We start from the raw sequence: 21,274 nt of genomic DNA on the forward strand, positions 1-21,274 counted from the left end.
TTTAACACATCCTCCTTAAGACTCGCAATCAGGTGTGGTATGCCAGAAGGTCAACTGGTGTGTTTGTTTAGTGTTATGCAAATAAAGGCAGAGACTCCACTAATGAACCACACCTCACTGCCATTTTCTCTTTTACCTGTTCAAACACACCTGATTCCAGTCAAGTAAAGGGCCGGACAACTGAACAATGGCCAATGTGTCACCTGCTTCGTTTCCAGTATTCTAGCACACATTATAAGCTGCTTGGCCTCTGTAACAGCTGCTGTGAAAATGCCTTTGGGGACTAATAAAGTTCACTGCTTTTACTTTGTAATATCAGCATTGTAGTTCAGACACTCCAACAGGCTGGGTCATTTAAGAAGGAAACAAAAATATCAATAACAGAGACAGCTGAGACTTCCAGGTCTCAAACGAATTCCGCTCTTTAGAGACATTTTACTTAGATTTCCTGCTGGGCTGGAAATTGAGAAAATGGTACTGTCTAATGAATCACAGCATGGGATCTCTAGGGCTAATTATCCAACACAAATTCATATTATAAATTAGTAGTCCTGATCAAGCCTTGTATATAAGTCAAATGTGATAACATTCACATATGTTTTCTTTAGAATGTATGTATGTGTGTGTGTGTTGTTGTTACTGTTGTTTTGTTGTTACATTTAATAACTTTGGTTTGATATTTTGTATGACATCCCACACCCATTTTTTTTTTGTATATTAAAAAAAAAAAAATGAAAAAAATATCTGTATCGATATGCATTACTAGGCCTACCTGTACTAACGATATTAACAGTATCAACCTGTTAATCCCTCCACTGGAACAACTTTCTGGATAGTACCATTCAGTGCAAGTAAAGGGGCCCACAAAACTCTTTACAGTATATAATTTGATAAGCTATGGACGCATGCGCATATACCCATCCTACGACTTTTAATTACATTTTAACAATTTTACTGAGCGTTGTCTTTTATAAAATGTTATACCAACGGTTCATTTGTATGCGAATTGTTGTCTAACACCCCCATTAAATTTTGTGGGTCGCTCCACCTAGCGGAAGTGTCCGCATTGGAACGCAGTTTGTGTTTCAGAGTCAAAGTTGGTATTACCTGACAGGGTCTGTAGCGGTGTATAACGGAAACTACTCGTTGAGATGAGGCGAAAAGAGAAGCGATTAATGCAGTTTGCTGGACTGCTTATCGTGGCTCTGCTTTTTCTGCCTAATGTCGGATTGTGGTCCCTATATCGAGACCGAATGTTTGAAAACTCGCCCGAATTCGTGGAGGGACCAGGCGGGCTTGCACAGGTCCAGGTAAGAGCCCTGATGGTAAGGGAGTTTTTCTACCTGTATGTGGTCGGTCCTTTCTCTACTCCAGCTACGCGAATACATGGCGAACCTCCACGGGAGGCTTTCCAAACGCAGGCAACAGCCTGTACATACGCTGAGCTTCAGAGCTACGGCGGCGCTGCGGCGCAGTTTTCCTGGTGTTTGTCCTTTCCTAGTGTTTGTCCTTTCTCTAACGTCTTTGACTGTCAGCTAATGTCATAGTTAGGACGAAGTTCACGGGACGCAGCGTGTGAGCTTTTAGCTGGCTGTGTGAGTTGAACATGGTCCGTCTACTGCCATACTGATCTTGCACTGTTGTCGCGGAAGTACTGCATGTTTACTAATGTATGCCTCTTCACTTCACGTCTATGAAGTGTAAAGAGTGATTGTAGTATTGTAAAGTTTTATCCGCGTGGTGTCATTAGCCGAATGAACCCGACAAAGGACGTCGTCTTGTCCTGTTTAGAAACTCTTAAGACTAAACTAGTATTTCATTTACAAGTTTCACATTCCCTTCATTAAAACATTTTAGAAGATATTTGTAGGGTTCATGTGGGAATCTTAGTGTTGATATGTCAACCCATTTGTCAGGAACAGACATTTTCGGAAACGGCAAGGTTTTCCTTAAGTTGAACTCAAGATTTACCAGAGGGAAGTTCTATAAATTGTTGTTGTTGTTGTTGTTATTATTATTAGTTACATTTACATAGCGTCTTTCTCGAACTCTAGAACTCTTTCAGACACATCAGCTTTTTACACTCACACACACACTGTTACTGTTTGCACCTTTAGTCTTCATAGTAAATGCTCTGGCAAAACCTTGGCTGATGAAAACGAAAAGATTGTATTGTACACACATTTGATCTTCACTGAAACGTTACAAATGCTGGAGGGTACTGTAACTCATCTCACATATGCAACATCGCAGCTCAAAGACTAGGATTATAGATTCCTGGTGTAAGGCACCATGAAATTTGATAGTCTGTTTATAATATTTTCAAATGAATGAATTCATACATTTTTATAGTGGATTTGTTGAGAAAAGGTTGCTGTACACAATTTTGGTCCCAGACCCAACTAAGCAAGTCATGTAATAAACTCTCCTGACAGCTGTAACATCAAAACTGTCATTAAATATGACCAGAACATTTTAGTAATTGCAGGCTAAATGTTAGCTTGATCATTTCCAAACCTGAAAAAAGCATGTCATGGTGTAACACTCCTGTTGACCAGCGGGACTTAAATGTTTTTACATTGTTATATATACAGTTTTGTACAAACTTTATATATTGGATTAAGTTACCCTCATGTGGCCCCTAGTATTTATAGATGATATAAGAGAAGTCCTAAGTCTCAGAAATATTTTACATTTACGGCAATCACCTGACACTTTTATCCAAAGTGACTTACAATTATGACTGAGTACAACTTAAGCAATTGAGGCTTAAGGGCCTTGCTCAGGGGCCCAGCAGTGGCAACTTGCCAGTGGTGGGGCTTGAACCAGCAACCTGAGCTACCACTGCCCCAGGTAATTCATACTGCTGAGAGATGAATGGAAGCTAGAGACCCATACTTCCTGCTAGTTTCCATTTGCCTCACTGGCCTGCGTAACCCGCCCCTGCTGGCCTGCGTGACCCTCCCTGTGAGACAGTTATGTTGAATGATGGCTCTGCAGATTAATTTCAGTGCACAGTAACTGCAGACTCCACAGCAGTGCATGAAGGTGTGTAAGTCCCATTCAGCTATGAGCAGTGCAGCACACAGGCCAGAAGTGGGAGACTCTAGTAGTCCATAACTTGCAGCCGCACTTTCACCATTGGCACAAGCTGTGCAACGTTTCTTGTGGCGTTACAAAAGCTTAACTATATGCAGATTAGCATATCCAGTTCAGTGCAGTCACTGGCTGCATAACTGGAATTTGCATATTCATTAGAAAGAGTTTACAGCTACATCTGTTTGAGTTTATAATAAGATAGGCTTTAGGATGGTGACATTTCCTATCTTACATTTCGTGTATTTTTGGTTGACTGTGCCACGCCAGATTGAGCAAACACTCGTAACTTCACCAAATTTTAAGACATGACCCACATAAACCACTTGTTAGTGTAAGAGCACTTGCTGATGAGGAGTGCAGATTAGCATATTTGATACCCAAACATTTCCTTATAAGTCTCGAGGCCCTGAAACGTTGTCTGGAATTCATAAAAATCCATTCTAAGGGTAAAAATAGCAACTTTAGTATCAACCATACATCATTCCTTTAAAGACATAAAGAAATTTAATTGAAGCCTAATTTGTCCTTTACTGATTAGGCTACAGGCCTTCATTAAGTTTGTTTTCTATATTCACACTCCTGTTTCTTTAAGATAACAAAATAGATACAATTCATTAGTCCATAAAATATTCCTTCATTGGGAAACAATTCACTTGTAAGCACATTTTAAGAAAGAAATGCTTCATACAAATGGCTCCTGCAAGATACAGATTGATTCCTACATTTTATAGTTAACTAATTGTAAAGGTCAAAAAGTTCAAAATTGGTTTATTATAGATTTGTGTGGGTTTAATCAGATGATTGTCTGAGCTGGAAGCTACAGAAACATGTTAGTGAGACTGCAGATTGTTGTGGATATGCTGTCAGTCTGAAGACCCAGCTATGGCCCCCAGCTGTGGTGGGTGTGCATGTGTGTTTAAGGCTAGGGACACACCAAACTGACAGCGAAGAACAAACCTGTGAGTGAGTGATGATCTTCTGTCATCTCACTGTGTCCTGTTGTCGTCTGTGTGTATTTACTCTCTAACACTCCAAACACTACAGCTGATGAACAACATGCACATACATTCTGAACCTACATGCTGCACAAGAGAAAATGGCTCCAAAAGAATCCTCTGCTTCCTGAAGTGCATCGAGTTCTGAATGACTCCCACTTCTACTTCCTTCCTTCCTTTAAATTGCACATGGTAGCATTAAGGTAATGACAAATGTTCAGGCTCTTCTGTAGATGGTTAGAACATCACTGTTTCCCATGTCACCTGTTAGCCTTGCACACTGCCTTGGCAGATCAAGCCACAATGCCACAAGAAACCCTTATACCAGCTGCCCACACTGATTCAACAATCAGCCAAACCCGCTCTGACGAGATCCAACTAGAGCCAGCCATGCAGAACACTCCACACATGGAAACTCCACACACTGACACCTTCCAGCGGCCTGATCCCACCCGACAGCCGATAGCTTGGTCGGTGTCCTAGCCTTAGAGTACTGTGTGTCTGGTCAGTGTGTCCCTAACCTTAGAGTGCTGTGCTCTGCCAGTTTTCTCCAAGACAGTCAGTGTCAGTAATGGTCTTTTAATATATTTAAATGTAATGTGTAATTAAAGACACAAAGAACATGCATCACGACTCTTCTCTGTCCTGGCAGCCAGGAGGTGGAATGAACCTCCACTGGCTGTTCGTACAGCTGAGTCACTAGCTGTCTTCAAACGAAGACTGAAGACCCACCTCTTCACTGAGTCACTAAGCACTTAAATATGCCCTTAAAAAAAACTTTGTGTCTTTTCCACTCTAGCCAGATAAATATTCTTGACATTGATCTATCTATGCTCATATATGTATCTGACAGACACTGAAAAGCACTTCCATAAGTTGCTCTGGACAAGGGTATTTACCAAATGCTGTAAATAGTGAAATGCTTTTTCCAGTCATGTCTTATTCTTAAACTAAAGAAAAAGGCTTTGGCCTCCTCTGCCCCTTTCCAAAGACCCTGATCACTGGTGTGTATTCCAACAATTCCGATGGATCTGCCCACTTCCTACTGGTAGCCCGTGCTTTAGCATTGCCGACTGGTGTGTTCATACATAACATTAAAAACATCTTCTGTTTTGGATTGTTACAAAACAGACACTGGGTGTCGTTTGTATGCTAATTTGCCAGCAACTTTATTATTTGACATGTTTTGCTGTTTGAAAATGAGACTAACCAGATACAGATGTCCTCAGAATTATCTTACTCTTCGTGTGATGGGGTTAGAGTTCATATTGAATGAATATTTGAATATATATATATATATATATATATATATATATATATATATATATATATATATATATATATATATATATATAACCTTTTTTTGGAAAAATATATTTATTAATTAATTTATTTTATTTTAATTAGAAAAAAAAAATTCCTCTGTCTCTCTTCCACCTCATAACCTATGTCCAACAGCACAGGTACAGTAAGCTGCACTTCTCAGTGAGGTTGGTGGAGTTGGTAGAACACAGACCTGCTGTCTCGTGACCCTCTGTCACCAAATTGCTTTCATACCTGTAGGATGTCTGTGTTGTGAAGCCATCACCCAGTATCTGTTTCTCATTTGCATTCCTGGGTCTTCCCCTTCTAATGACTGTCAGTAAAAATGTTGAGATGTGTGCAGGATTCAAGTAGAATAAGATAGTGCACCTGCTGTCTGCAATTTCCTTGCAGGAGGTGAAATTCCCCCCCCAACATCTCCACATAACCACACCACAGGCACACCCCCACACCAGTTCAACACCCACACACCCACACCCACACCAGCTCCCAGCACAAAGATACCAGTGTCCAACACTCCCACATGCACTCCCAAACCAGCTCCCTTCACCCCACATGAGTGATGAGGTTCTAATGCACTTTTGGATCAGTGTGTTTTGTATTCGAGTGTGGACTCTGATCAGTCGGATATAAAACAGTACAAGCTGGAACTCTGGCAGTGTGAGCACCTCATTGCCTCATGTAATCTAATAGAAGATTAGACAGGGGAAAACCAGCAGAAAATGAGGATGTTTGTAATCTGAAAATCCTCCCAGTAATGGGCTTCCAGATGCAAATCTGGTCTCACCCCTGGGACAGCTTATTTTATTAGGCTGCTGTCAAGACTGAATCAGTGTGGGAGTGTGTTGGTATGGAGCTGTATCCAGTGAGGTCACACTTTGCTAACAGCATTATAAGTGCCCTGTCATCACTTGTTGGATTATGCAGTCAGTTGAACATTCACTTCAGCTTCATCAAACGTCTGATTTGCATTGAGCCGCATGTTTAGCAGTCGGTGTTTCTGCACAGCTGTTATAGTACGCGTCACACTGTAAACTACTGCCAGGCTTCCTTTTTTTCTGCTTACTCTGTATTTACCATCTTTCTTCTCAGTTTCTTCTCCTGGAGATTCAGTGTGACTGTAAGAGCAGCTTGGTGGCTGGGTCCTGACTGCTGTGTAGCCCCTGAAACTCCATCCTGGCCCTCAAATGCAAATGTGGTCCACGTTTTGTCAGTCACTGAGGAATTACTTCAGCTGATTGGCCAGCGTGACCTCACACCTGATGCCTGGGTAAAGGCAAGCTGTAAGGTCAGCAGAAGCTGAGAAACAAACAGCCTCTTTTTCACTCTAGGGCCGAGCAGATACGATGGCAGTGTCAGTTTCCAGAGGAAGCTGGGATATGTGAAGAGAAGTGTTTCATAGCCTTGTACTGAGCAATTACAGTAAAACTGAAAATCTTAATCTTAAGTGTAGTGCTGGAAATCAGTACCAGGCATCAGGGTCTCATCGTAATTTTGTCCCTAAACAGCTCCAGTTCCTGCATGTGTCTGACCAGGTGGATAATTTGGAGTTATTTTAGTGCTTCTTTTTATGTGTGAAAAATATGACAGGACATATTTAAAATATTTGTGTAGAGCCAATCAGTGAATCCCTACATCATTAAAACATCCCACCTGTGGTTCTGCGGTCCCGGGAGTGGGTTTGCGGTCCCAAGCGTGAGTCTGCAGCTCTGAGCGTGGCGCACAAGCATTCCTTTCATGTATTAATGTGACTGGAGCATTTACTGTCTGTACTCAGAACCATTCAGCCCTACAGTGGAGGAGAGACTAATAGTGGAGATCAGGGGTCTAGTTTTCTGTTGATTTTCATATAGAGGTGTAGAATAAAATCACATTCATTCAGCACTCAGATCCAAACGCTAAGCACAGTAATGTTTAAGTGGGAGAGACCATTAATTGAGCTTGTTTAAAGTTAATGAATCATTCAGCCACACACTTCCCTCATTTGCTATGCTTTTAACCTGATTTAAGCTTGAATACCAATTCATTGCTCTTTCATGGAAAAAGACACTCTGCGTTAAAATGTTCAGAGCTGCAGTGTATCCTTCACATGCACCAAAAATTTCTGAATGTCAACTTTTAATATTTGACAGGGCTGCAGCTGTAAACTGCAGTCTTTCACATGGAGGAAAATCCAAAAAAAAAAACACAGGTCAAAAACTTTAACATTTTTTTACTATATTTAAGATCTCACATCTTTCCTTGCCCTCAAACTGATCTTTGTCATTAGATATACAAACAACCTCTGATCACAGAAACCCCTCCAGACTACAACAGGCCAGCTTTTGTAAGCAGGCAAGATATTGGCATATATTAGTTAGAAATATTTATTTCTGATTTTTCCTGGAAATGCATCATTGCAACATTCTACAATAGCATGACATTTCTTTTCTTGAACTTTTGTTTCACAATTTGCAATTATACACACAGGTCATGATACCAAAACTCCATCATCCTACCACAGTTTATACGTTTTGCTTTACCACTTCTCCAAACTTGAGAGCTGAATTGTAGTGTGTTATGATACCAGACACAGGCTGGGGAACAGTATGAAGAAAGTGTTTTGCTCTGTGTTTAAATACACCCTGTGTTTTTGTGTGTGTTAGAAAATGAACGTAAGGCCCAGGCCTCCAGTAGTTCGGGATGGTCAGCAGAGGAAAGACTGGCATGACTATGAGGCCATCAGGCGAGATGCAGCCCGGACAGGTGTGTACTCAAGACACAGCACACGGGTCTCAGTAGGCGTGTACCCACGACACAGCACAGGGGTCTTAATAGGCGTGTATTCACAACACAGCACAGGGGTCTCAATAGGCGTGTATTCACGACACAGCACAGGGGTCTCAATAGGCGTGTATTCACGACACAGCACACGGGTCTCAGTAGGCGTGTACCCACGACACAGCACACGGGTCTCAATAGGCGTGTATTCACGACACAGCACAGGGGTCTTAATAGGCGTGTACCCACGACACAGCACACGGGTCTCAGAAGGCGTGTACCCACGACACAGCACAGGGGTCTCAGTAGGCGTGTACTCTCCTCACAGCACATGGGTCTCAGTAGGCATGCACTCTCCTCACAGCACACGGGTCTCAGAAGGCGTGTACCCACGACACAGCACACGGGTCTCAGGAGGCGTGTACTCTCCTCACAGCACACGGGTCTCAGGAGGCGTGCACTCTCCTCACAGCACACGGGTCTCAGGAGGCGTGCACTGTCCTCACAGCACACGGGTCTCAGGAGGCGTGCACTCTCCTCACAGCACACGGGTCTCAGGAGGCGTGCACTCTCCTCACAGCACACGGGTCTCAGGAGGCGTGCACTCTCCTCACAGCACACGGGTCTCAGGAGGCGTGCACTCTCCTCACAGCACACGGGTCTCAGGAGGCGTGCACTCTCCTCACAGCACACGGGTCTCAGGAGGCGTGCACTCTCCTCACAGCACACGGGTCTCAGGAGGCGTGCACTCTCCTCACAGCACACGGGTCTCAGGAGGCGTGCACTCTCCTCACAGCACACGGGTCTCAGGAGGCGTGCACTCTCCTCACAGCACACGGGTCTCAGGAGGCGTGCACTCTCCTCACAGCACACGGGTCTCAGTACATTTAAATTTACAGCATGTTAAGGGTCTTGCTCAGTGGTGGAACTTGAACTGGCAACCTTCTGATTACTGCAGTAGGTGTGTACACACATCATGGAATATTAAGCTGTTTGATTAAGATGTTAAGATAGGGTCTTTCACTTTACCTAAATGATCTATTCTCTGTAGTGTTGGGCTCAGTTGTTGTTACATAGGCTTAACTCAAAAAGCACTTTTCACTGCACTGCTTTCACCTTGTTTGGTGTGTTTCGCTCGAAGCAACGAAATCTTAGTCTATCTGCTGAAATCTGAAAGACCCAGCACAGACCATCCAGGCTTATTCAGGAGTGATGGGGCAGAGTAAGGGAAACCTGTACTAGTAGGGATACTGTGAATCACAAGTAATACACATATACATTGTACATTGTGTATATAATCATAATATACATATATTGTACATACATTGTTAATATATTTTGTACATACATAGAATATATATATTTATCTTGCATATATATATTTTTCTCTATACACCGCTGTTTTCTTTTCCTCAGTTTGGACAGAGCACTCTCCACCATTTCACTGCGAGTTATACTGTGTATGACTATGTATGTGATGAATAAACCGAACTTGAAGTAAAACATGTCTGCTTAAAATGGTCTGGACGAAGTCCACTGTAATGGTGAAGTTGACATGTTCTTGTTCTGAAAACACTTGTTTATTATATAAATCTGATCTTTTGTTCTGATCTTTGATTATAGTTAGAATATGTAGAATTATCCAAACATCTCTTGGGAAGCAAATGTGACTGTAGTGAGCAGGGTTTTACTGATCATTTTCAAGGTGGCAATAAGATGCACTGTCCAGCAAAGGCTTAGGGACACTTATGCTTTTTTTTTTTTTTTTAACATTTTGAAGTTTAAAAAGATGTTTTCTTTGTCAAGTTGTAATTACCTGACATTATTAAATTGTAATCATGTTTATTTTGAGGATAGCTATCACACATGCATACAATTGTAAATGTTTGTGATTATAACTAAAAACAATTACACTATATGTTCATTTAAAAAAGCCCTCTCCCTTAGCAGGTGTAACCCTGGTGCAGTTTACGCATATGAAGAGTTTTTCAGGCCTTCCTGGGAGATCCCCAAAAAGATTCTGACAATAGAATACTGTCAAGACATTTAGACAAAGCCTGCTCTATATACCCAAGAAGACGATTGGATGAACATGAAGCAGGCTGTCTCGAAATGTAAAGTATTACTAAAAATGCTCTACAGGTATATTTTCTTATTTTATTGTAAAGTAGCCAGAAAGAAAAGAAGCAAGGTGTCTCCAAACTTTTGACAAGCAGCACACATCCCACCACCTGCGTTAATTACCACTCAGTCTGGGTTTTGAGGCAGCTCTCCTGGAGAGGGTTCTGGGAGAGTTCTGCCGGGGACAGCTGAGGAAGATTGCACGGAGCTTCAGCATGGAGGGATGTTCCTCCAAACTCCAGCGGTCCGGCTGTCCAGCTCGAACAGGTGGAGACCCTGTCAGCTGCCTCCACAAGCCCAGGATACAGCGGGGAGCTGGTACAGATGCTACAAGCATCTTCTGTTTGCTGAGAAGATGCTAAGGGTCTTTGCACCTTCATACCAAGTGCAGAGCAGTCCAATACATTAATCACTGTTCACTAACTGGAATCTGTGTGCTGTTGGTTCTGGTACCAGTGATGTGTTCTATTTGTATGCTGATCTGACTGAAGGTAATGGTGAACAGGGCAAATCTTTCCCACTGACGGACGCGGACCGCGTTGACCAGGCCTACAGGGAGAACGGCTTCAACATTTACGTTAGCAACAGAATTTCCCTCAACCGCTCACTGCCCGATATCAGACACCCAAAGTAAGCAAAGCTTTGTTCTTCTTAGCTTTTAAACTTTGAGTTCTGTCTTTATTAACCTTTATGTTTAAAACCAAATGTTGCTCTTTAGTTTAGTGTGCCAGTGACTAGGCATACAAAAAACATTTACATTTACCAATGCTGAAATGAAGTACAGGCCAGCTAAAGACCAAGCACGGTGCAGACCTGCCAGACGCGGCGGGGCACGGTGCCTCGGTTCTCCAGGTCCTCCCAGGCTCTGCATGAGCTGTTCTCTCATCAGTGATGTGACTGACTGCTCTCCAGCCCACATTCCTTTCTCATTCATGAATTTGGGTTACAGTTAACTATAACCATAACCAAATAATCTGGATACCACACAACAGATGAATTTGTGAATAGGCACTGTGTTAATGGAATGGCTTGATCAAAAAACAAATTTGCCTGATTTTCTGGTTCCTGTAGTTGAGGTTGATGTAATATGACCTATATATTCTGAATTGAGGCATATATTTTCTGTTATTTACTAGATGAATTATAAACTCAGAACCTGCACTGGTTGGTCTGTGTTAAATGGGGAAGGATTCTTCTGTACTGGTTTAACGTTTTTTTCGGAGGGTAGTGAAATCACATTGTTGTAGGAACCATCAGGTCCTTCACTTGTGTACTGGAGCACCAAACATCCTTCTGTCAGTCTCGCATTTAAATGATTTTACAGCTTCCTCTATATTAGTTAGGACAACTTTTCTCAATGAACTCAAATTCAACATTGGGTTGTTTTGTATATCTATGAAGTGCACAGGGAACACTGGATAAATTCCAAATTGTCTTTGCAGTCAAGAATATCTCATGAAATGAGACTAATGGCCTCTGTGTGGCCTCTGAGATGTGTTTCTGGGTCCCAGTCATCCTCATGTCTGGTGCTATCACCTCCCCTGTTACGATGATGAACAGAAATGTGAGGACCAATATTCTTAAATTTGCTTTAAATTCACAGCTTCACAGGTCCTTAAACAAACTCCCTGTTTGCATGAGCCACTGTCACCGCAACCTGTCAAATGGAAGGTGCAGTTTAGTCATAACCTCAACCCTACGTATCAAACAGAAGGTGCAGTTTACATGCTGGTGCAGCCATCTGCTGTGTGCAAAAGTTTGGATAAAGAAAGTCAAAAGGAGACTGAGATTTAATAAGTACATTCTTAACTAATCATATTATTCAGCTCAATCATAAGGACAGCTGCGCTAAGTGAAGTACTCCACAGCATGGCCGCAATACACGCGAGAGGACTCCACAGCACGGCTGCGTTACATGCAGCCTCCAGTTAAACAGACTGTTGATCTATATCATAATGGAAGAAACTATAACTCTAGTAATTATCTTCATCTGTTTCTGTGCAGTATGATTTTGATCATCAGTGACATTATTCCATGACCTACTGATCCTGCCACATATCAGCCTGATCATTGTTTTCTCTGTTACCAGCTGGGTTTTAGTTTGGGCATTTTCATGCTGGAATAATTATGGAATTATTTGTCTTTGCTGAATTTAAGTGCTAAGTGTGGACGTTATCCTCATGGTTCTTATCCTGATGACTTTATTTTCACCAGCCCCTCGTTGAGTTGGATCTCCTATGTTGTTGTGCCAGCTCTCTCAGCTGTGCATGGTGCGTGGGGTTCAGAATAACTGGCTCAGATGCAGCAGGGTTGCTAGACTTAGCGGTCTTTGCTAAACGCTCCCAATATACTGTAGCGACAGGCTCTGCACACCCACGAAAAGGTTTGCAAGCTTAATAAGCAGTCCAGGGACCGAAACACATTTTCCTGAGATAAATTAATCCAGTCTTTCCTCGAAAGGTTTCCTCACTGTCTTCGAGTGTCTTTGAGCTTTGTAGAAGGTCAGGGAGTGTTTACAGTGAGAAATGATGAGCCCAGAACTCCTGCTCTGGTCCGCTTCACTGATGTTCAAACATACGTTACATTCAGAGTGTTGGTGGGAGGGTAGGTGTTATGATTTAAGGTTAGTTCTCTTTCCAGCAGGCCTGTTTAGGGCTCGGGGCTCTAATAGACATCATCCTGTATAACGATGTCTAATTTAATATTGTCACACGCTTTATTGGAGTGTAGTTTATAAATGGAAAAGATAGTGAAAGTTGCAGTTTTGCGAATTTTCACCTAATGTTTAATTATTCTCCAGTGCTATTTGACTGATGGGAGCGGTCATTATGCGTACGGATTGTATTCAAGTCAGCGAATCATATGAATGAAACCTAATTAGATTGGTACATTGTGCGGGAATCATAGCTGCTGTAATGAACACAGCATGATTCCTTTATGTGAATGTCTCATTGTATAATTCTTTGTGAGATCCAGGATGGAGCTAGTTGTTGTTTTATGGAATTTGTTTGTATTTGTGTGCAGCTGTAAGCTGAAGCTGTATGTGGAGAAGCTGCCCAACACGAGCGTCATCATTCCTTTTCATAATGAGGGTTGGAGTTCCCTGCTGAGAACTGTGCACAGTGTGCTCAACCGCTCTCCACCCCAGCTCATCGCCGAGGTCATCCTCGTGGACGACTTCAGTGACAGAGGTACCAGCAACACACACCTGCGCGCAGACATGCACGCACACACATGCGCGAGTGTGCACGCGCACACACACACTCTTATGCACACACACACACACACACATACGCACGCGCGCGCAAACACCCAGACACACAGGGACACACACGGCAAGCTGCCAGTCCTGCAGTATAATTATACAGATATGCACTCTTGCTCAAAGTGCCTGATATGTGTGGGTACTACGCTATGGTGTTATATCTGTGATGGTGTTATATCTGTGATGACCGTGTTTCCTCTACAGGAGAATATGGTCAAATCTGCTTATCAAATTAAAATGATAATATAAAAATACACAGATTATTACTATACATACCCACATATATGTGTGATTTTAGGAGGCTACTTAGCAACAGGTACTACAAGGAAAACACACACACACACGCACACCCAGAGACACTGACTGCTCCCTCAAGGCGTGAATGACTCATTTGTTTATGTGAGCATCTCCTGGCTGCACAGGGCTGTCTGGTGCTCGTATGTTAACAAGGCTCTGCTCTTCTCCGTCCTCATCTGCCACATCTCCACCTGCTGTTGAACGATTACACCAGCCGAAGCCTTGGAGTTTGTCTGAGTTAGTTGGCTTGTTTGCTTTACGTGGTAGGTGAGTTAAAGCATGCAGGGAATGTCAGACTACAGCTCAGACTGAACTGTCTCAATTCTGCTGGGTTAATCAGGGCACATCACATCACTGTCCCACTCTGAATTTGTAATTAGTCTTCAAGTCTTTGAATAAGTGTACAAGAGAGTTACAGGGCTGCTGCACAGTGACCCAAACCCTAATTCAGCATGAGAATGCAAAGCCAAAATACCTGTATGGTTTCAGCAGTCAGACATGAACATAGTCCATATGAGTGTAGGGTAGAATGTAATAACCAGTGAGTGCAGTGGTCACCCACTGCCCTGAGTTTCATTAATATAATAGAAGTGTCATCTACATGTAAGCTGAGACTGTTCTGGGTGAGCTAATGACGATGATGCAGGATGGAAATAAAAATGACCTTTACCAATCTAAACTCACACTTTCCAAAACAGTTAATCTAACCATGTATGGGTGGCAGTTACAAAGGCAGGACAATATAATGATATGCATCATTATCAGGATATAAAACTGAGTCTTGTTGCTGATATTGGGTGTTGTGACATCACAGTGTAGTGGGAGGAGCGGTGTCACGTTGACTGGGGCTGAGTTAGCCTGTTTCACCCTCTGGCCCGCCTGCCTCTAGATGAGCTAATAACCAACACTGATCATCTTGAGCTTCTGTGGTCAGATTTTAAAATGTTATGGAGAAAAGGCTTTCTCTCTAAAGTTAGGGTTAGGGTTTCTTCACAGAGTTTGCTTTGTGTTCAATAGTCTGCTTTTGAAATGCCATTGTTGACTGAATACCATTCCTAAATTTATTCAGTTACATATTCCTATAAAATACATAAAAAGAGAATACATTTAGAATGCATTTTGAAAAAGTCACATGTGGAACAGCATTGCGGTATTGTCCTTTATCAGTATTGGACTTTTTCACTACTGTGATGACTTTTTATGTAATAGTTCTGGATGGTGACTTTAACTATTCTTACCATGGAATAACCAAATTATTAAACCACCAGTTCGAGCTGCCTGGTTGGACTGCAGCATCTTTTCATTTGAAAGCTTTCTTCTGTCTGTTGATGTCACTAACCCTTTACATGGGCCATGCATGATACTAACATTAGTTATTAGCTAACTAACAACTGTGCTTAGCAACTGTGTTCCAATTACTTTCTATTGAATTACTTTTCTATTGGGAGTGTTGAATATTGCGTTTTCAAAACCTCACAGACTGAATACAGGCGCTCAACTCTGGGTTTAGCGGTATTATCCATCCCTAAGTATTATAACAATCCTACGTACTGTGTACTGGCTACTCCTAGGCTGTGTGAGCGTGCACAGATTAGCATATGAGTGGTTTTGAAGGAGTCAGATTTTATTGATATAGCAGTGCAGCTCTGACTGTATGACACTCTGTAAGAGCCCTTGGCGGTGCAGATGTGCGTGGGCGCTCGGCCCGACCCAAACCCCTCGTTACGGCGCTGTAGCGGGAATGACCTCATCGCACTGAATGGCTTTAGTGTGGAGTCCTACTGAACCAGCACATTAGCGCTCTAATGTGCTGGACGTGGGCAGCTGTGTCAAGCTCCAGGGAAAGAGAAAGACCTCAAGGTCACAAGATCAGAAGTGCACATGATCATTGAAGAGTAGCCAGGGCAGAAGACCTTTAGCTAATCTGAACATACTGGCTTTTCTTCTGCATGACAGAAAATATGTCTGGGACCAAAGATGGATCCCTGCCTGTGTTTTAGGGCTATTCGTCAACTGTTTTGCTATTTGTGTCCAAATTGTAAAGTTCTAGAGTGATTTTCAACACACTACAATTACTCAAATTACAGTCGTAATATCTAGTGAACACCACACGTCACAACAGCATACTTCATAGCGTGAGTTGTATGACTGACTAACGATGCGTTGTGGGTCTTGTTACTAAGCAACAGCCTGTCAAATGTTAGCAGTTAACTTTTGCTTACTTATTGCTTACTGTTCATCTGTTGTCCATGAACCAAACTAGCCTGGAGGAGCCATCTCAAACAAGCAGGAACGTGGCTACGTCTATATATTTCTCATTATCAGTAAGGGCATTACCTTCTTTCCTTTTTTAACAATGCATTTATTGAGTTTTCTGAAATTATATAAAATAAACCGCAACAAATAATCAAAGCAAGGAAGAAAAGGGAACCAACAAAAAAGTCCTCATTAAGGAGAGAAAAAAAGAGAAAAAGCATAACTATATAAGTAAAACAATACAAAGGGAGAATATAAAAGGTGGTAAAGGTCGGTCAGCCCACCGGGGAGATCGAGGGTGGATATAGTTTTCATATTTAAAAAAGGGTTCAAAACTTTATGGAAACTCTAAATGTACCATACATAATATAACTCTGTTTCACAACACCAAAGTCTTTCCTAATAAGATACGAGAGACAGGTGAAGAAGTGTAAACTAAAGTAGTGTGAATCCCCAAACCCCCCCAATGCACAATACCAAATTACACAAGTTGTACTCAGTCAGAATTGTAAGTTGCCTTGGATAAAAATGTCAGATAAATGACATTAAATGACAAACGTAAATGACGATTCAGTCGCAACTCAAGAACTTTTGGTGTTCTCATCACAAACAGGATAAGACTGGCTCAGTCATTAAACTGTGAGAAATCTTCATATATCTCAGTACATATTATCTGAATATGTGTGTACTTAATTCATTTAATTAATTAATTAATTCTCCATAACATTCGATTTAAGTGAACTCAAAGAAGTAAGCTGACAGTGCAGCAGTAATAACTCGACGTGTAGATTAACGACATGTAGATTAATGTAGGAACTGGAGGTGCTTGAGAGCAGGTACAGGCGACCTCTCCAGGTGCAGGACGACTGGCAGAAACCTGAAGGCTTAAATAACAGAACAAAAGAGGGCAAACAAGGACCAGGTGTGTGTAATGACTAATAAGTGGGAGATTGGGTGTGCACGTGAGAGGGCTTCTTCCTCCAGCAGGGTGCCCGGCATACTGTGACAATTAGTTGTTCTGTTGAGAGAATTTTATTTATATATTGCTTATTTTTAATCTAAAATGAATAGCTCTAGTAGATCATTCTGCACTGTAAATACACACCTAGGCAGGCATTTAGATACCTCTTGGTTTGTCACTTGAGCAGAGTAAAGCAAGCTGTCAAACCGATTGGCAGCTGTGGCCAGCGTGTTTTGTCTCATGTTGCTACTGAGCTCTCACTGACAGGATGGGCACTGCTTCCAAGGTCATCTAACTGCAAATCCTGCTGCCCTGCTGAAGGTGGGTGGAGCCTCTAGACAAGCAGACAAAGCTTATCAATATTTGCAAAGTATTAAGAACTCATAGACACTGAACAGGTTTGCTGTGCGCATGGCTGCGTACTGGTCCTTGTGCAGATGAGGGCGAGAGGACCAGGGAGGCTTTGCAGCAGAACGCAAAGGATTTATGCTTGTCATTGAAGTATGGAAGGTGAGAAATTTGAGCTTCTGATTGTCTGAGCATTTCATTAGGAGTTGCAGGTTCTGCAGGATGCTTTTTGCAGAACATTCTTGCCTACTTTTTCAAGGGTGAGGCATGCCGAGAGCCGTGTACAAACAAGCTGGGCTTTTCTCTGTACATCTCCACTTGTGATAAATACCACCTTTAGTGTGAAAGCTATAATTTTAGCACATTTTTTGCAAACTACTGAGAGTTGCATTTTCTCTTCAGTCTAAAAATCAGAAACAGCATTAAATATATCATCATACTCAAGCAGTACCAATTTTGCATATTTGAAATAATTACTCTGTGATTTTACGACACAAGCAGAAATGGCTCTTTAGCCCCTCAAAAATCAGAGGACCATCAACATTAGACTAATTTCAGCTTGTGTATGTTGAGCAGGGCCTTGGTACCTGCTCCCATGATGTAGCCTGAGAGGCCATTAGCATCATCTGTGCTCCTGCTCCCTTCATGGTGTTGGTGTCCCCTCCACCCGTTTACATACACCTTGCTGAAATCCTGCAGAATTGGGAACTGAAGGTCAGTTCCACAGCATGACTGCTCGGAGTGTCCCCTCCCACCAGACCTGTCCGATAACCTGTACTGTGGGGGCTTCGTTTATTCAGGTTGATGTTCCCTGACTCTCCCTCATAACGCCTCAGCACTCTACTTACCTCATTGCTCATTCTCTAGAAGGAACAGTGTCCGTGTGTGTGTGTATATGTGTGGGGGGTGCTTTTCTAGAAGGAACATTGGGGTGGGGGGGAGGGGTTGATTCTTTAGAAGGAACTGGGGGGGGGGGGGGGGTATTTCCAGGTTCTGGATTCTTGTGGGCCTCATGTATTGGGGCCTGCCACAGATGCACATGTTCTGTTGAGCAGAACGGGCTCTGCATTAATGACGATGACACTATCACTTTCCCAGCATATCCGCAGTGTTTGCACAGTCTCAGAGAGGAGGGCCAAGCACAAGGTTGAACACATCCATGATACATTCATAAGATGGAAGAAATTCATCAATTGACGGATGAACTTTGTTAAACCCTGAAACACTAAACTGCTAGAGCTGTTGTTGGTCAATGCACTGTGAATGATTTGTGGTTTTAACTTTTCAAAGTACCGTTCTGGCCACCTTTTTTAAATTTTAAGTTCATTTACTTGCAAACAGCAAGTTTATAGACACAAAATCTGTATTTTCCTTTGTTTAACTGTTTGATGATCACTTAAACCAGAGTTTTAAGATGGATTAGAACTGATATTGCCTCTAAGTTAAACAATTTTTTATCATTGTATAGTGTTTTTCATTATGTAGGGGGGCTTTAACAGGGAGGGCTTTGTATCACATTGCACTGATGGGTTTCAGCCTCTAGAATCAGTTTGTGTCTTTTTCAGTGTAGACCTCTGGATTCAATCTGTGCCTTTCTCAGTTTGAAGCTCTAGAATCCATCTCTGTATTTTCCCTGACAGCCTCTGGATTCTCCTTGTGAGTTGCAGGTATTAGTCAATACCCAGATGTGCCTGCCAGGTCTGTTAGCATAGAAATGCTTAGAGAAATGTCCATTAATTGTTGAAATTAGTCAAGTTTAGATGTGCCAGTGCTATTATGAATATTATGAATATGTTTTCTTAATGCCTTGTTTTTTATCATGTAGAATTTGAAGTTTTGAGTAGGTGAGTGGTACTATTTTTCCAGTGGAAGATTGATTTGATAGGTGGTACTCTATGGTAGCTTTCTGTTGTGACCTTCATGTTCCACTTGTGTATGTATCCGCTTAGCATTGCCTGTTCCTCTGCCCAGACTGCTCTGAGCCGCGTGTGTTACCTCAGTCCCGGCCTCTGGAAAGCCCTGCTGGGCATGATGTTGTTTAGCTGGTTCAGAATATCCCAGCTGTCCCCAGAGTGGAAATGTCGCAATTCCAGTTATTAGCTGGACTATTTATATCCTCACCTTCTAAATATGGAAGCCATATCTGACCAGTCAATCAGCCAGCCCTGCCAATGGCTGTTACCTTTAAATCCCTGCAGCAGGAAGACTGTATATACATGAGCGTGCATGCGCACACACACACACACACACACACACACACACACACACACAGAGGCGTGAGGAGGCTCAGACTGAAACGCACACATACACACAGAGGTGAAAACTGAAACTAACATGGGTCAATGTGCTTTTTACTTCTCAAAACTGCATATCCTCCCTGTTGGAGCACTCAGCCGTACAACACCACGTTTGTTGTGTGTGTGTGTGCTGTCTGTGCTGATGAGTCCTCTGTCAGTCAATAATATGGAAGGTTTAGAAAATTTTCACACATTTCTATCGCATATTTCTGTCTCTCACACATACATCTGTTCTGTATTTTTCTTATTTCTCTGGTGTGACTGACTTTGATCACAAGAGACTGCACAAGCACCTGGATAGCTTCCTGTGAGAGAAAGGGCCGGATCCTTCATATGTTGCAAAGGAGAATTCTGCAAGACCAGGTTAGATTAGAAACATGAGTTGAGAACGACAACTGGTTGTCCAAAGTTATGCCCAGGATATGGGCAGCTTCAGATGGTGACACCACCAGGGAGTTCTTGAAGGAAACTGTGAGGTCATGGTGAGGGTCATCCGAATTTAACTCAGTTCAAGTGCTGAGTCCCTCACATCATACCAAAGGCCAAGGCGAAACTACACCTGCAGTGAGTAATTACAGCTAACAAGCAACGAGGTTCAGACAAGAAGCCTTGAATTTGGGGCAAAATGTCGAATGCTGGTAACGGCTGTTAAGGAATGTTGGGAATAGGCTGTTAAGGAATGTTGGGAATAGGCTGTTGAGGAATGTTGGGAATAGGCTGTTGAGGAATGTTGGGAATAGGCTGTTGAGGAATGTTGGGAATTGGGTGGTGGGGAATGTTGGTAATAGACTGGTAGAATGCGCAGTAGTAAATAATGTTGTGTTCTTGGATGATCCTTCTGTTAGAGCCTGCGGCCCTGGCCATTATATCATAAAAACATACTGTACATTACATAATGCTGTACATTGTCATAAGTGCTCTTCATTTTACTGTATATTATCATATTATTTATTGTCATGAATACCATACATTACATCATAAATAATGTTCATACACACATTATAAATGCATACATCATAAATAAAGTCATACACACTACTGAACTCTGCCATGTGCATCCATGTAGTTTATGCATGTTTCCTGGGCACATCATACACCACCAAAGGCGTGCGAGTGTGCGCATGCGTGTGCGCGCGTGTGTTCATGCCGTCTCATGTTTGTGTGTGTGTGTGTGTGTGTGTGTTAGCTGAGCCAGGGGCCTATTTATGTGTTCATATCGCTATAATTTTTGTGTGTGTGTTTATATGTGCCAGGGGCCTGTGTGTCTCTGACAGCAAATGTACAGGAAGGTGGTTGAAGTTTTGTGATTGTATCCTAGCAACAGTTTTCTTCCAGCTTTGTGTTAGCTGAAAGCTTCTTGTAAAGGTTCTGTGTCAAGTCTTTGGAGCAGTTTTATTTCAAGTCCCTGCCAGACTGCATGGCAGAGTCATTAAGGAACAGACTACTACATCACCCTCTGAAACAGACTACTACATCACCCTCTGCGTCCTCTGCCAGTTAAGCTTTTATGCTTGAAATGAATCAGAGGTCTGCACTAGTGACTAGACATTCA

The 21,274-nt window shown here is 42.3% G+C and overlaps 1 protein-coding gene across 1 annotated transcript in view; it reads left to right on the plus strand.

The window, feature by feature from the left end:
- The first annotated feature begins 1,078 nt into the window (after positions 1 to 1,078).
- galnt10 (UDP-N-acetyl-alpha-D-galactosamine:polypeptide N-acetylgalactosaminyltransferase 10 (GalNAc-T10)) overlaps positions 1,079 to 21,274 on the plus strand; it is a 36,011-nt gene continuing 15,815 nt past the window's right edge. The window contains 4 exon segments of the mRNA XM_027026106.2: positions 1,079 to 1,310; positions 8,063 to 8,162; positions 10,790 to 10,928; positions 13,323 to 13,489. Of these exon segments, the coding sequence (XP_026881907.2) occupies positions 1,152 to 1,310; positions 8,063 to 8,162; positions 10,790 to 10,928; positions 13,323 to 13,489 (565 nt within the window). The 5' untranslated portion in view covers positions 1,079 to 1,151.

Source organism: Electrophorus electricus, chromosome 6, assembly GCF_013358815.1.
Source record: "Electrophorus electricus isolate fEleEle1 chromosome 6, fEleEle1.pri, whole genome shotgun sequence".
Classification (NCBI taxonomy): domain Eukaryota; kingdom Metazoa; phylum Chordata; class Actinopteri; order Gymnotiformes; family Gymnotidae; genus Electrophorus; species Electrophorus electricus.